This window comes from Acipenser ruthenus, chromosome 10 (genome assembly GCF_902713425.1).
Source record: "Acipenser ruthenus chromosome 10, fAciRut3.2 maternal haplotype, whole genome shotgun sequence".
In the NCBI taxonomy this organism is placed as follows: Eukaryota; Metazoa; Chordata; class Actinopteri; order Acipenseriformes; family Acipenseridae; genus Acipenser; species Acipenser ruthenus.
In genome coordinates, this window is record NC_081198.1 from 14,449,869 (window position 1) to 14,462,428 (window position 12,560).

The following is a 12,560-nucleotide window of genomic DNA, read 5'->3' on the forward strand; positions in this document are numbered from 1 at the left end:
TATCTGGTACCAGCAAAGGTTAACAGAAGCCCTCGTTTATATGTTTTGCTTTCAGGTATTGTCACTTCCTGGTGTCTTTGGGGTCAAAGTATGTAATTGGCTGCAAAGCATGTCAGTCATTAGGGGAAGCAGCTGCTTGGTATATGACAGAAAAGAAAATGCTGAAGGGGTGGAGTCCATTTTTCTCTCTAGGTGAACTGACCAAAGACACCAACATTTTTGTAATTAACATCAGCCTTGCTTTCTTTTAAATGCATTACCAGTGATGAGAATATAGAAGCCAAGATACAATTTTATATATATAAATCGTATAAGGTGTTTCCTACATCCTTCAATTCCATTGTAGTTTAACCTTTGTTGGACACTCGTTAACATTCATTTAGTTTACAGACCCTAACGGTAGCTTTAGTTGTTGGTGGCACTAGGAAGTTAAACAGATTATGAATTGTTAAAAAACACATGTTCATAATTATAAAACACATAAGCCACTTCTTGCATTTTGCAAGGCAAATAGGCAAGCCTCTATACTACAGTAATAAGCTCTGTTACGCCTTCAAATATATTTCCCCCAGTAGTGCATTCTCAGATTAATTCCATCTCGCTCAAAGGGCAAGAGTGAAATCAGTAGCTACATTTCTTCCTGAGCTGCAACAAAACAGGTAGCACTCATTTATTTGTCTCACAGATTAACACAGGTGGAAAAAACGTGTCCCAAACGTGTCCCAATTTGCTTACGATTGTAAGTCGCCCTGGATAAGGGCGTCTGCTTAGACATAAATAATAATAATAATAAAACCCTTTGGGGATATAATAAAATGGAACCAGATTTGAAGCTAAATTATGGAAGAATTTAACATTGTTATGGGAGTCTGCAGCTTTAAGGGAAAACAACAACACATTGTATATAGTTCACGTGAAGACGGGGCATTCCCTGGTTGATATGATGTGCCAGTGGCAACGCAAGCACAATCTCCGTTTAAACTGAAGAACTGTACTATACTGCTAGCACTACTGAGTCAAAAACATTTCTTTGTGGAGGAGCCGGAACTCCCTCTGCTCTAGTGCGCATGTCTCGTTCTATTAATATGGCGCAGTCCATTTAACTACCTCTGATGCGGATCTGAGTAGCTGTCTACTGCGAACAAAAGTGAATAACTTGCACAAGAAAGTAAAACTACACAAAGAAGTAGGGTAAAGTCGCAACTTTTTTCTATATCAATTCGAGGCAAATAGCAAAACCGTGGAAGAAGGGGGCCCAAACAATACATGTGTGCAAGCAGTAGGCATTGTTTCATTGATTCTGCAACCCGGCGATCAACTCGCGCCTGACTCACTGAGTGAGTGACTGACAACAATATAGTTATGTGTCTTGAATCATCACAGCAAAAGAGTTCTGAACTGCGTTTGGAAAAACTGTTTAAAGTTTATTGGACAATGAATTTCTTTTTTTTTTTTTTTTTTTTAGAAAATGGCCGCAACAACGTTTGAAATGGATGGAAGCATAATGGAGGGGGTAAGTATTGCACAGAAATAAAAAAAAAATATGCATATATTAAAAAGTCTGTTTTGTAAATTTCAATTAACGCTTTATAAAATAATCTTATGTTTAGGGAGGGCAGATCCTTCGTGTGTCGACAGCATTAAGTTGCATCCAAGGCGCATCTATCAAAATCAACAATGTCAGGGCTGGAAGGAGTACCCCAGGTTTGAGGTAACTTATGCCCATTTATGACTATTTCATAAACCATTTGACAGTATCTAATTGTCTGTTTACGCACGGGTAGTGATGTTATCCGGATATTGTATAGCTATAAACAACATCATTCATATACCAAGGTTGGAATGAATGTACATCTGTTTGTCTAAACGGAGAAACCGCAGGGCGGTGTGAATGAGACGACAAAGACGAAAGGCCAACTTTCTTAAATGTAGATTTACCTGCTGTTCTACCCACTATATATCACAGTTTGCAACCGCAGCGGGATGAAAGCTGGTTTGTCAAGTTCAGAGACAAAAACGTGTATGATTTTTTTATTTATTTTTTGTACAATATAGCCTATACTACATTCATTGATTTTTTTTTACCCATCTGGTCCTTTGTTAACTCCCACGCACATGGTATGATGAAAACAAAACCCATTTTCAACCGTTTTCATTTTTTTATTAAGATGTTTACAGTTCTCATACGGACAGAAATGTCGATCAAACGTTTTGGTTATACTGTATTGTGTTTTTGGTTGTTTATTTTTTAAGCTGCGGAGCACATAAACTGAAGTATTTTCCTAAACATTTTTTTTTCTTCTAAAAATGTTTTTAACTGCAAGTCAAACTTAAACAACATCATCAAGAGTCTGCCATAATATCTGACTTTTGTTTGGTGATCGTTTTTCATAGGCTAACCATGTAAATGTAACATTCATAAGATCTTACTAGTTTTCTAATTAGTTGACAAGTGTGCTGTAATTAATGTACACTATGCTGTGTTCAGGTAAATGGATTTGATTGATTTTGTTTTAGGCCTCAACATCTCTCAGGACTTGAGTTGGTCCGAGATCTGTGCGCAGGTCAGCTTGAAGGGGGAGAAGTGGGATCCACGGAAATAACCTTAACAACTGGTAAAATCAAGGGAGGAGACTACACAGCCGACACCAAAACTGCAGGGTAAGGCTCATCTGTCTTACAAAAACAATGCAAATACTACACAGAAGTAACAATAATACAAGTCGATAACACAATCTCAAATACCTTCCACGCTTAAGTCCACATACATGCGGTATGACGGACTGACGCTATCAGTGCATAAGGAGTCACGTTTTGTAAAAGTTTATTTCGGCAAAAAAACTCGGTTACAGGATAAGTGTCACTCGTCCTCCAGCAATGACAGACTCCCTAGAAGACCGCTTCTGATTGGTCGGAAGCAAATGACCTCTGATTGGAGGAAGATAATGGCTGCAGAGGACACCAAATGCATAACCCAACACTGGACATGAGAAGCTATACTATCGACATGGACAGTGTACAGCAAGTTACATAGGATTCCAAGCAGAATTCCTAATATGTAACCAAACTCCATACCTTAATTATCAACATCTTGGCATGTCTTGTTTACATCTGTTTACATCTTGTTGCAACACAGTTCTTTACTTCAAGTCCCCCCCACTGAAGGACAGCTGACGCAGAGCCTTTTCTCTTTGCTGTTTGTTATAAAATTCTCTTTATATACTGGCAACCAACGAGGTGTGAAATTATTTATTATGAATTGAATAATACTACTTCCTTACATGATTAAAATGAATACATAGCTACTTGCACTCTACCAAATAGTTCTTAAAAAAATGAACACACGTGATTTAAAGTTGATGTGCATTGTGAAAACCAAAACCACAACGCCTAGGGCAATGAACTGGAGTTTCCCACAGAAGCCTGTTTCATTTTGACGTGGTTTTGTCGGGTTCAGTTCAGTTGTTCATCAAAGATAATTTCAGCTGTTTGAACACATTTAACATGAACAAAATATTAGTCTTGCACAGTATGTGTGTGTGTATATTACACACACAAACACACACTCTTCACCGGGGCTAAAACCTGTATTTCACATATGCAAAGTTAACAACGGTTAAGAATATTCTTAATATTAAACATTTTATAAATGCAAATTGTTGTTTTTCTTAGGAGTGTAGTTCTGCTGATGCAAGTATCCCTGCCATGTGTGCTGTTTGCAGACTCTCCTTCTGTGCTGTGTTTGAAAGGAGGAACTAATGCTGAGATGGCACCCCAGATAGATTACACCTTAACGGTAAGGACTGTACATGTGCTGGTCGTCCCTGCAGAACTGGTTACCACTTCTTGGGAGCATACCTTGCATTTTTGTTCTATATGTAAATAATATAATTAGGATGCTGCTTATTTTTGTTTCGGGTAACCCAAAAAGAAACTAGACAAACATTTGACAGGAAGTTGGTCTTTTTGTGTTGTCGTAAAATTGAGTTACCAACTGGCTTATCGTCACTATAGCAGCAGAAAAGCTAACAATTAACTATAAAAACTGCTTGTGTTCTGTGCTGCACTTAAGAACCTCGAGTTTCGGAATAAAGTACTTGTAGCACAGGAAGTGAATGCAGACTACAGTAGATGTACCATTGTTAGAGGTCCTGTTTTGAAACAATTACAAAGTCAAGTTCTCAGAGGAATAAAATAACAGTAGAAACCTTGTAAATCTTTCTGATCAGGATCATTTAATTTAGTATTTATTTATTTTCATGATTGCACAGAGCTGTGGGATGTTTTAGATTCTTACATAGTGCTTCACACTACTGTTTCGTTCAAGAAATGTGCAGGTAATGTAGCATATACTGTGCCACATGTAGTGAGAGATGAACCTTAAATGAATGGCATCGCCTTTGTCTCTTAGGTGTTCAAGCCAATGGTGGAAAGATTTGGTGTAAATTTTGACTGTGATTTGAAGATGAGGTAAGTGTTAATGCTGTTATGACAGCTGTAAGCATGCTCTAACGTTTAAGGAACATGTCTATTATAATGATTTCCTGAATTTGCAATAAAATAAGCCATCATTGAATTGAGTTGTAGATGCCAGGGATGGTTACTGCAGGTATATTATTGGTGTTGCTATCCTAGCTAGATAAGCTATATAATATATGAACTGAGACTGTACAGCACTGACACTACAGAAAACCTTGCAGCAGAATTAGGATGTGTTCCATGCTTTCATATTTGTTTTATCACAGAGGTTACTATCCCAAGGGAGGTGGAGAAATTATTGTGAAAACAAACCCAGTGAAACAGCTTACTCCCGTTACCCTAACAGAGCGTGGCACCATCACTAAGATCTATGGAAGAGCATTTGTTGCAGGGGTACTGCCTCACAAGGTAAGGAGTCAGGGTTGTGCTGGGCACATACGTGACACTGATCCCATGATCAACAGGCTAGGCTTGATGGGCTTTCTCTGGGTTATTGTACTACTAGCCTTATTCTTGGTTCAGTGCTTGTAGTGAGTATTTTGGTCTCAAACAATTTGACACTGGGTATGTAGGACTGAATGGACATGGACACGGAAGGGCTCCCTCAACCCCTAAGAAGGTGGTCCATCCAAGCAAGGGTAGGATTAAAAACACATTGTGTTGCTTTTGCTTTTTGAGTACATGACTTCAATCCTTTTATAAACAGCAATATTGACAGTAATATAAACATAGGCTATTAATATAAAATGTAATATGATGATGATGAGGGGGGGTGGTTATTGAGTCTCCACTGCTAGGGGGTGACTGGGATATACTGTATGAGTGAGACGGCCGTACATACAGCCCGTTCATGATGAAGCTTGTTAAGGATATTCTTTAGCACAAGCTGACCATCAGAATCTGGAGGCTGTGTGTCTTGCATGTATCTAGAGAAGTGTTATGCAGGGTTTAGGATCAAAGGTTTCAGTGGTCATCTTGCACATTAATATGCATCAGGGCAGAAAGGGGTAAGGCTGATAGGTGGGATTGAGATTTGTTTTTTCAAATGTTGACATGTGAAAACCCACGCTCACAAGCAGCACTGCTTAATGGCAGTGTCGGAGACAACGACATTAGTTTATGAATGTTTAAGTAGGAGTCCGGATATTACAGTTTAACAAATCATCACACATTCCAATAGCTACCATCAAATTCCAGCCCTAGGGATTCAAAAGCAAAAAACAAAACGCTTCTTCACTTTATAAGTGTTGTTGAACACGTTAGCTTGTTAGCAGTATTTATAGAAGAATATAACTAAGGGGGAAAAATATTATTTGAAATAAAATGTGAAAGTAGATGTGTGTTTTATTTATTTTTTTCACTCACGTTTAAATGCAATGGCTATCAGACATTGACACCACCTCTCATCCGTGAACAGTTTGGGAAGCAAAGCATTGGCAAGCTTTCACTAAGCCACTCCCTGTAACTACATCCCTCTTCTCTGAATGGACAGCTCAATCGAGATCCCTGCTATCATTGGTTGTTTCAAGTGTCCATTAAAACACAATTATTGTTATGAATTACAAATGTCTGTATGTGGAATTAATTGTTTTTGTTTTGTTTGTTTTCATATTGGATGCTTTTTTTTGTGTGTGTGGATGCATCATTGTTTTTCTTGACTTACCCATCTGCTTAAAATACTCTTAAGTATATGTTTAGATACTGGGAACCGACGCTTTCCAAATGATAAGTCCTTGTTGTTCTTTTAATCGTTTAGCTTGCAAAAGACATGTCGGCAGCAGCTGTTCGATACATCAGGAAAGAGATCAAAGACCTTTACATTAATATCCAGGCTGTAAGGGAGAAGAAAGACGAGTCTTTTGGGAATGGGAATGGAATCATGTGAGTAGTAAATCCTAATATTTTAATAATCAGATTCCAGACCCAGAATCATCTCAAGTGCTGCTTGATATCACAGCCTTTACATTTTAACTAGGTGAGTCTCCAGGCCATATGAAATTCAACAAGCTTCCTCAACATGTTTCCTCTGCTGAGCATACAGGGGATGCATTTCCCTCTAGCTGTACAACAGTAAAGACAGTGATCCCAAAGTCTAACATCCAGTGAAATGACCTCCAGCACAGGAAATGATTGGGTACAAGGAGGAAGTAGTTTATCTTGTAGAAGCTAGTGCTTGGTAGGTTTAAAAAAAATAAATAAATAAAGCAGCAAAGAGCAAAATGATATTCTGCAACAAACATAAAGGCCAGTCATGTTGTTCATACTGAAACGCACGCTAGACCTGCATGCCTGGGTTTCAGAACTACCCTCAATTATGGGATATTATTTTTTAAATGATCAGGAGACAGCTGTTTAAGCAAACAAGTCCCTGTCCTTGATACTTACTCCTGCTGTGATAAGTGCAATCTGTTCAGCACACATTAAGCAGGAGCCTGGTTGCACACATTTCTCATGGTCAGTTAAATAATACATCAGGTTAAGTCATTTTATAACCCTGTGAGGTAAGACAGTGTTGCCTTGTTTATGCCTTTGATGATAATTCTGAGGTTAATTCAGAGGGGCAGACAGTGCTAAATTATGTGGAATAACTGTCTGGTAAAATACCACCATATTCCTTACTTTTTGGGGTGACAGAATAGTTCAGCTGGTGCTTTTTGATCCTTTTGCCCAAGTGCAGCTCGCAAGAAACCATATACAGTACACCCTCGCTAGAACACCCTTCATTATAACAAACCTTCGGCTATAACAAACCTGGCCCCTGGACCCCAAATAAAAATAAAATTAACAAAAGATAATATAAATGCACACTGTCAACATCTCTGCCTGTACGCACGGGATGGCACCTCCGCAGTGAAGTAAACTCTGTTTTGTTTATAAATAATACATGTTGTATAACTATGCATCCAAAATGAAATTTATTATGTGCAACAAAGCTGGAAACTATTGATCATTTGTAAAAAGGAGTCATCTCTCTTATGAATATAGGTTGTCAAAGCACACTTGTTTTTTCAGCAATCATGTGGCAATGCAGAATTGATTAAAGAAAAAACAACAACAAAGAAATTGAGGATCTGATGAACTTTTCATGTCAGGTTGATTTGGAATAAAAGCTCAGTTTGGGATTCTTGCACGTTGAATTTAGATTTTGTGCACTTTGAAACGATTCGTGTCAAATTGATTTGGAAAGTTCAGCTTCAATTCAGGATTTTTGCTTTTTGTACTGCATTTTAATTTAACGAATAAGATAAAGCAAAGGCAGAAAACTTCATACATGACACGATCAGGTACATGTCATTCTACTTTTATTCACAATCTCATCATTAACTTACTCCAACAGTTTATATTATAGCAAGGGTGTACTGTACCATAAAGACAGGATTCATCTGTGGTTAAGTTATACATCTTATTTATATTATATAAAACTATTAGTAGCCACTACGCTTTAGAGCTACTTATGCCTCACCTTACAAGAAAAATATTTAATTTCCTATTTACCTATAGTTAAAAATAGTTTCAGTAACCAGAATGTTTGTTTGTTTCTCTCTCCCTACCCTCATTCTAGCCTCATTGCAGAGTCTTCCACAGGCTGTGTTTTTGCTGCTTCTGCACTAGGGAAAAAGGGTGAGTTTTTTATAAGCAGTTTTTAAATCCTGTTTTGCATCCTTTCTCATTTGGATTTGCAGTAATCTGGTTATGTGAAGTATTAACCCTTTAAGGACTGGGGTCATGTTAACACGATCATACTGAAATGGGCTTCTAGGACTGTGATCATGTAAACACGATAAAAAAAAAAAAAAGAACTTGGTTTTGATGACTTACAGGGCCACTGTACTTTACAGTACAGGCTTGAAACACACATCGGTGGATAGGGGAGGGACTCACGTTCACTTCTTGATTAGTTTTTTTTTTATTCGTGTGACGTCGCTAAGACGGGCATTTATTATGGGCGGAGACAGTTTACAGCAGCCAGGAAGATCCAAAAGCAGAAAGAAAACATCACAGGAACTTGTTTAGAGTGAATAAAAAAAGGGGAAACACTGTAAATCTGATGTATTTGACTTATCTTAGAACATTTATTCTGTCTCGTGTTTTAATATATATGGTTTTACAACATTTATAAATATCAAGAAACGAGTGGATGTAAGTGTATAATATTTCATGAACTCATTGCCGTATTGCTGATGATGATGAAATGAGTAACTATTTTATTTATAAATATTTATTTTGAGAAAATAAATTGAGTAATGTCCATTATTGCTTATAAACAGGGCTTCTAGTTTTCAGGTTTTATTTTTGATCATGTGATGTCCCTTTAAACATTTTTAGCCAATTTGCTTTCTTAATCAAACACTAATTACTAAAGGAAGTTGTTTCTTTTTACCCTCATATCTTGATTGAGTTCACAAACGATGTGCATTGATCTCCCCTGATTCTATTTGAACCTGCATTTCGTTCTGACTCTGATCGCCGCATTCAGCGTATTAATTTCCACTGTGTTAGTTTCTAGTCGTGCGTTGCTAATTTAAACAATCTGGTATTCAGTTAAGGCTTAACAACTATTAATTAAGGTTTAAAGGGAGGGAGAGAGAAGGAAAATAAAAACTGAAAACTAGATGCCCTACTTATAAAGACCCTGAGAATAAACATGTATTATGTCATTGCAATCACTCAGGTGAAGCAATGTCTTGTAATTTGCCCAAACATCAATGTTTTTCAAAACTTTCAGGAAGTATTGTAAGGTTACTCGGGTCATAGAATAACGCTTTTTTTTATCTCTAAGCAGAATACATAATAAAATGTACTTAAAACAAACAAAAAAAACAAAATATTTTTGGGGAGAAAAAGCAAAGTTTATATGGTTTCTGAAGTACTTTAAAATGTTCCCCAGAGTGTTCTGAAAAAAGGACACCATTTGCAAGATTTTTAGTGAACTTTTATAGGAAGAGAGTCAACTACAGCCAAAAAACACCTGGTCCTGGAGGAGTTAACTGTAAAAGGTGATCTTGAATCTAAGGCAGAAAGCTGAACTAAAGCAGACGGGCAAATAAGAGTGTGGAAGCGGTAGAAAATGGGTTAACACCTTAGTACACCTTTTAGGGTTTCTCCAAATAGTTAACATTACTGTTATGCCATGCTGTTGTTCAGGAGTAAGGAAGTGCAACAGTTTGGCCACAGTGCCTATACATTTACTGGGTTTGAAGGAAATCTTTTACCTGTAGAGGGCAGTATTGTGTGTGTGTTTTTTTTTATTTTGTATTTAAACTTCCCTTTTATCAGCTACCAGACTCCTATTGTTCTGTGCCTCTGCATATATTTTTTTATATAAAGTAAAAGAAAATAATTACTTTGTTTTTCTTCTTAGGTGTCTATGCTGATAAGGTTGGGTGCGAAGCAGCTGAGATGCTATTGAGGAATACAAGACACAACGGTTGTGTAGATGAATATATGCAGGACCAAGTAAGAGATCTATTGAATTCATGACCAAGCTAATGCTGAGCTGTATATTATTGCTTCAACTATACTGGACATTAGGGCTTTCAAAATGCATTATGTATTACAGCAATACCAAAATCGGAGTCCAGATTAATTTGCTCAAAACCAAATCAATCCATGAATGATGGACATTCTGTACCTAGAAGGGTGTGCACAATAAGATGTTCTTTGTCTCCATAGTTTTACAGCATCAGATGTTTCAACACTATTTATTCATCGTTAAAATATCTGGATGGATAAATCGTTTAACGTTTTATCATTTTACTGCTTTGTTTGCATGTACAATATCTTAATGCTATGCAATGTTTTTATTTTCTTTCCACGAACAGATGATTATCTTCATGGCATTAGCAAATGGCACGTCAAGAATAAGGACAGGTCCTCTAACACTCCACACCCAGACTGCCATTCACGTTGCAGAACAGTTAACAAAGGTGAGTATGTGGAGGAGCATGCCTGGCTGAGGATTCCTTTCTCGGTCATTTGAATTGCAATCAGGATCTATTCAGGGGAAAATGTATATAGTAGACCCATATACATGTGATTCCGCCATTTGAAACCTCTTTGTATGCGATGGAAAAGATTGAGGTTTGCCATACTGGTTTATTATTATTATTATTATTATTATTATTATTATTATTATTATTCAAGATATAGTACAGGGTGTGGTATAAAAAACAAGTTGATTTTCACCCACTCAAGCTCAGAGTTGCCAGAAACTCTTGACTGCATGTGAATATTCAGTTGTAGGATAATATCAGCTCAAATAGTCCTTGACCTTTGTGTTTTTCACATACTTTTTAAAGGCACAAATACAATAAAGAAGCTTGCGTGCACTTCTGAATATTGGCTTCTGTGATCTTGATCCACAAATACCCCTATTTAATCTGCATGGTGGCAGTTTGTATCTCTGCAGCTGTTTGGATTATTGATAAATCCTGATTCCATGGCCCATCATCACTGCTGTTTTTTCAGTCGACTGGACAAACCCGAAATAGGTTCAGTGTTGAATGTGGCTTGATTAATTCAAATGGGAGGATGGAGTTGTCACAAACTTTTAGTAAAAAGTTGGCATTGAAAGAAAATGGTTTTCTTTCCTCATGTTGTAGTAGTGCTCATAAGATTATTTTTTTTCCCTTTCTTAGGCTAAATTTACAGTTACCAAGGCAGAGGATCAGGATTCTAATGAAGACACCCACATAATTGAGTGCCAAGGAACTGGGATGACCAATGCAAATTTGTAGATGATTTCTAGAATACTACAATACTACTTTGAGTTGCGACAAAGCTTTCTTCCAAAGTCCGTTTGGAAATGGACTAAAGTAGACGTTTAGGTTGTTTAAAAATATAAATAAAATAAAAAATGTAATTTAGTAGATCCTTATTTCCTGCCTTGTCTGTTTGCATGAAATGGATTGAAAAATGCAAGCAGCTGCAGTTGTATAGTAAACCTGTTTTTGTTCACTGATCTTTTCCACACACATCCAACACGGAATAGTGGACTGCTGTGTGTAAGTTGCTCAGGTGTTCACCTTACAATAAAATTATGCTTTGAATCGTGTTCATTGTATGAGGGTTTTTGTTACAACACTTCCTTTAGACAGGCATGCAGGTGTGGTCAGTCAAATACAGCTCCCCATTTGTACTGCGACTACATGAATCATTCAACAGCAAATATAACTGGACACGTTCATCTGAGGACAGTCCTGCTAAACTATGGATGGCTGGGTCTTTTTTGAGGTGACTAGGGCATAGTGTAGGGCAAGGCTGCTATAAATAAGCTCATCAACAGTATAGGCTGAGGAACCATAAATAATCCAATTTACTGTTTATTGGCAAGTGTGTACTTTCCATTCTGCTGTTCATTCACCTTGAAGAAAATGCTACAAACACATGATGTCACGTTTGCTCTTTGTAGCTATTTATTTATTTTTAAAGAAAACCTATTTCCAAAGCCTGTGTCAGAAATGATTTGTCTAGTATTCATTGCAGAAGAAGTTCTGTCCTACAAAGATTAGGTCTGCTCATTTTCAATTTGGTAAACCTGTAATCCATGTCACTTGCTTTTGTCATTTGTTTTACAGAAATACACCCTCCCATATTTTCTTCTGCACAGATATTTAGAGAAATATATTGTCAAAATAGATTAAAATATGGTTAAATACTGCCTATTGGCTAAAAAATACTTACAATAATTGAGGAATTTTAAGACTTGGATAACAAACATTTGAACTAAAAATAATGAAATGTTTAGAACTTTTCATAAAAGTTTAACCATTGTCAAACATATGCAGGCAAAACGTGTTTGCCTTCGTGTTTGCATAGTACTTCGTTTACACAAAGCCAATTCATGTCATATTCAACAGTTCACTGTCTTTTCCATTTACAATTAAAGACTGCACACATGCAGCAGACAAACAGCCACAGTAATTTTATTAAATACTGATGGAGGGATTCTTCTGATGGTTTTTCTGATGGCTTACGAACGGGTTCGTTTGTAAACAAAAAGGTACCGGATCTTCTGATTAAGGAAGTAGGACAATATTTTTGTTTACTGATCTTGATTTCCAGTAGCTTCCATACATGCT

At 37.0% G+C, this 12,560-nt stretch overlaps 1 protein-coding gene across 3 annotated transcripts; it reads left to right on the forward strand.

Annotated features, from left to right (window-relative positions):
• The first annotated feature begins 991 nt into the window (after positions 1-991).
• LOC117402744 (RNA 3'-terminal phosphate cyclase-like) lies at positions 992-11,533 on the forward strand. Of its 3 annotated transcripts, none has more exons than XM_059031841.1 (12): positions 992-1,337; positions 1,466-1,513; positions 1,611-1,711; positions 2,518-2,661; positions 3,673-3,796; positions 4,412-4,470; positions 4,746-4,887; positions 6,236-6,360; positions 8,042-8,100; positions 9,842-9,936; positions 10,302-10,406; positions 11,118-11,533. In XM_059031841.1, the coding sequence occupies exons 2-12, from the start codon at positions 1,469-1,471 to the stop codon at positions 11,214-11,216; spliced, it is 1,098 nt and encodes a 365-aa protein (XP_058887824.1). In that variant the 5' UTR covers positions 992-1,337; positions 1,466-1,468; the 3' UTR covers positions 11,217-11,533. The 3 variants fall into 3 exon arrangements, with proteins under 3 accessions (XP_058887824.1, XP_033860068.1, XP_058887825.1); XM_034004177.3 differs by having other exon boundaries at positions 992-1,191; XM_059031842.1 differs by having other exon boundaries at positions 992-1,186.
• The last annotated feature ends 1,027 nt before the right edge of the window (positions 11,534-12,560 follow it).

What these genes read in the sequence shown, in the direction of transcription:
- LOC117402744 (XM_059031841.1), top strand. Translation starts at nt 1,469, where the DNA reads ATGGCCGCAACAACGTTTGAAATGGATGGAAGCATAATGGAGGGG. An exon ending in ATGGAAGCATAATGGAGGGG is followed by an intron (nt 1,514 to 1,610) that starts GTAAGTATTGCA and finishes TCTTATGTTTAG; the next exon opens with GGAGGGCAGATCCTTCGTGT. An exon ending in GGGAATGGGAATGGAATCAT is followed by an intron (nt 6,361 to 8,041) that starts GTGAGTAGTAAA and finishes CCCTCATTCTAG; the next exon opens with CCTCATTGCAGAGTCTTCCA.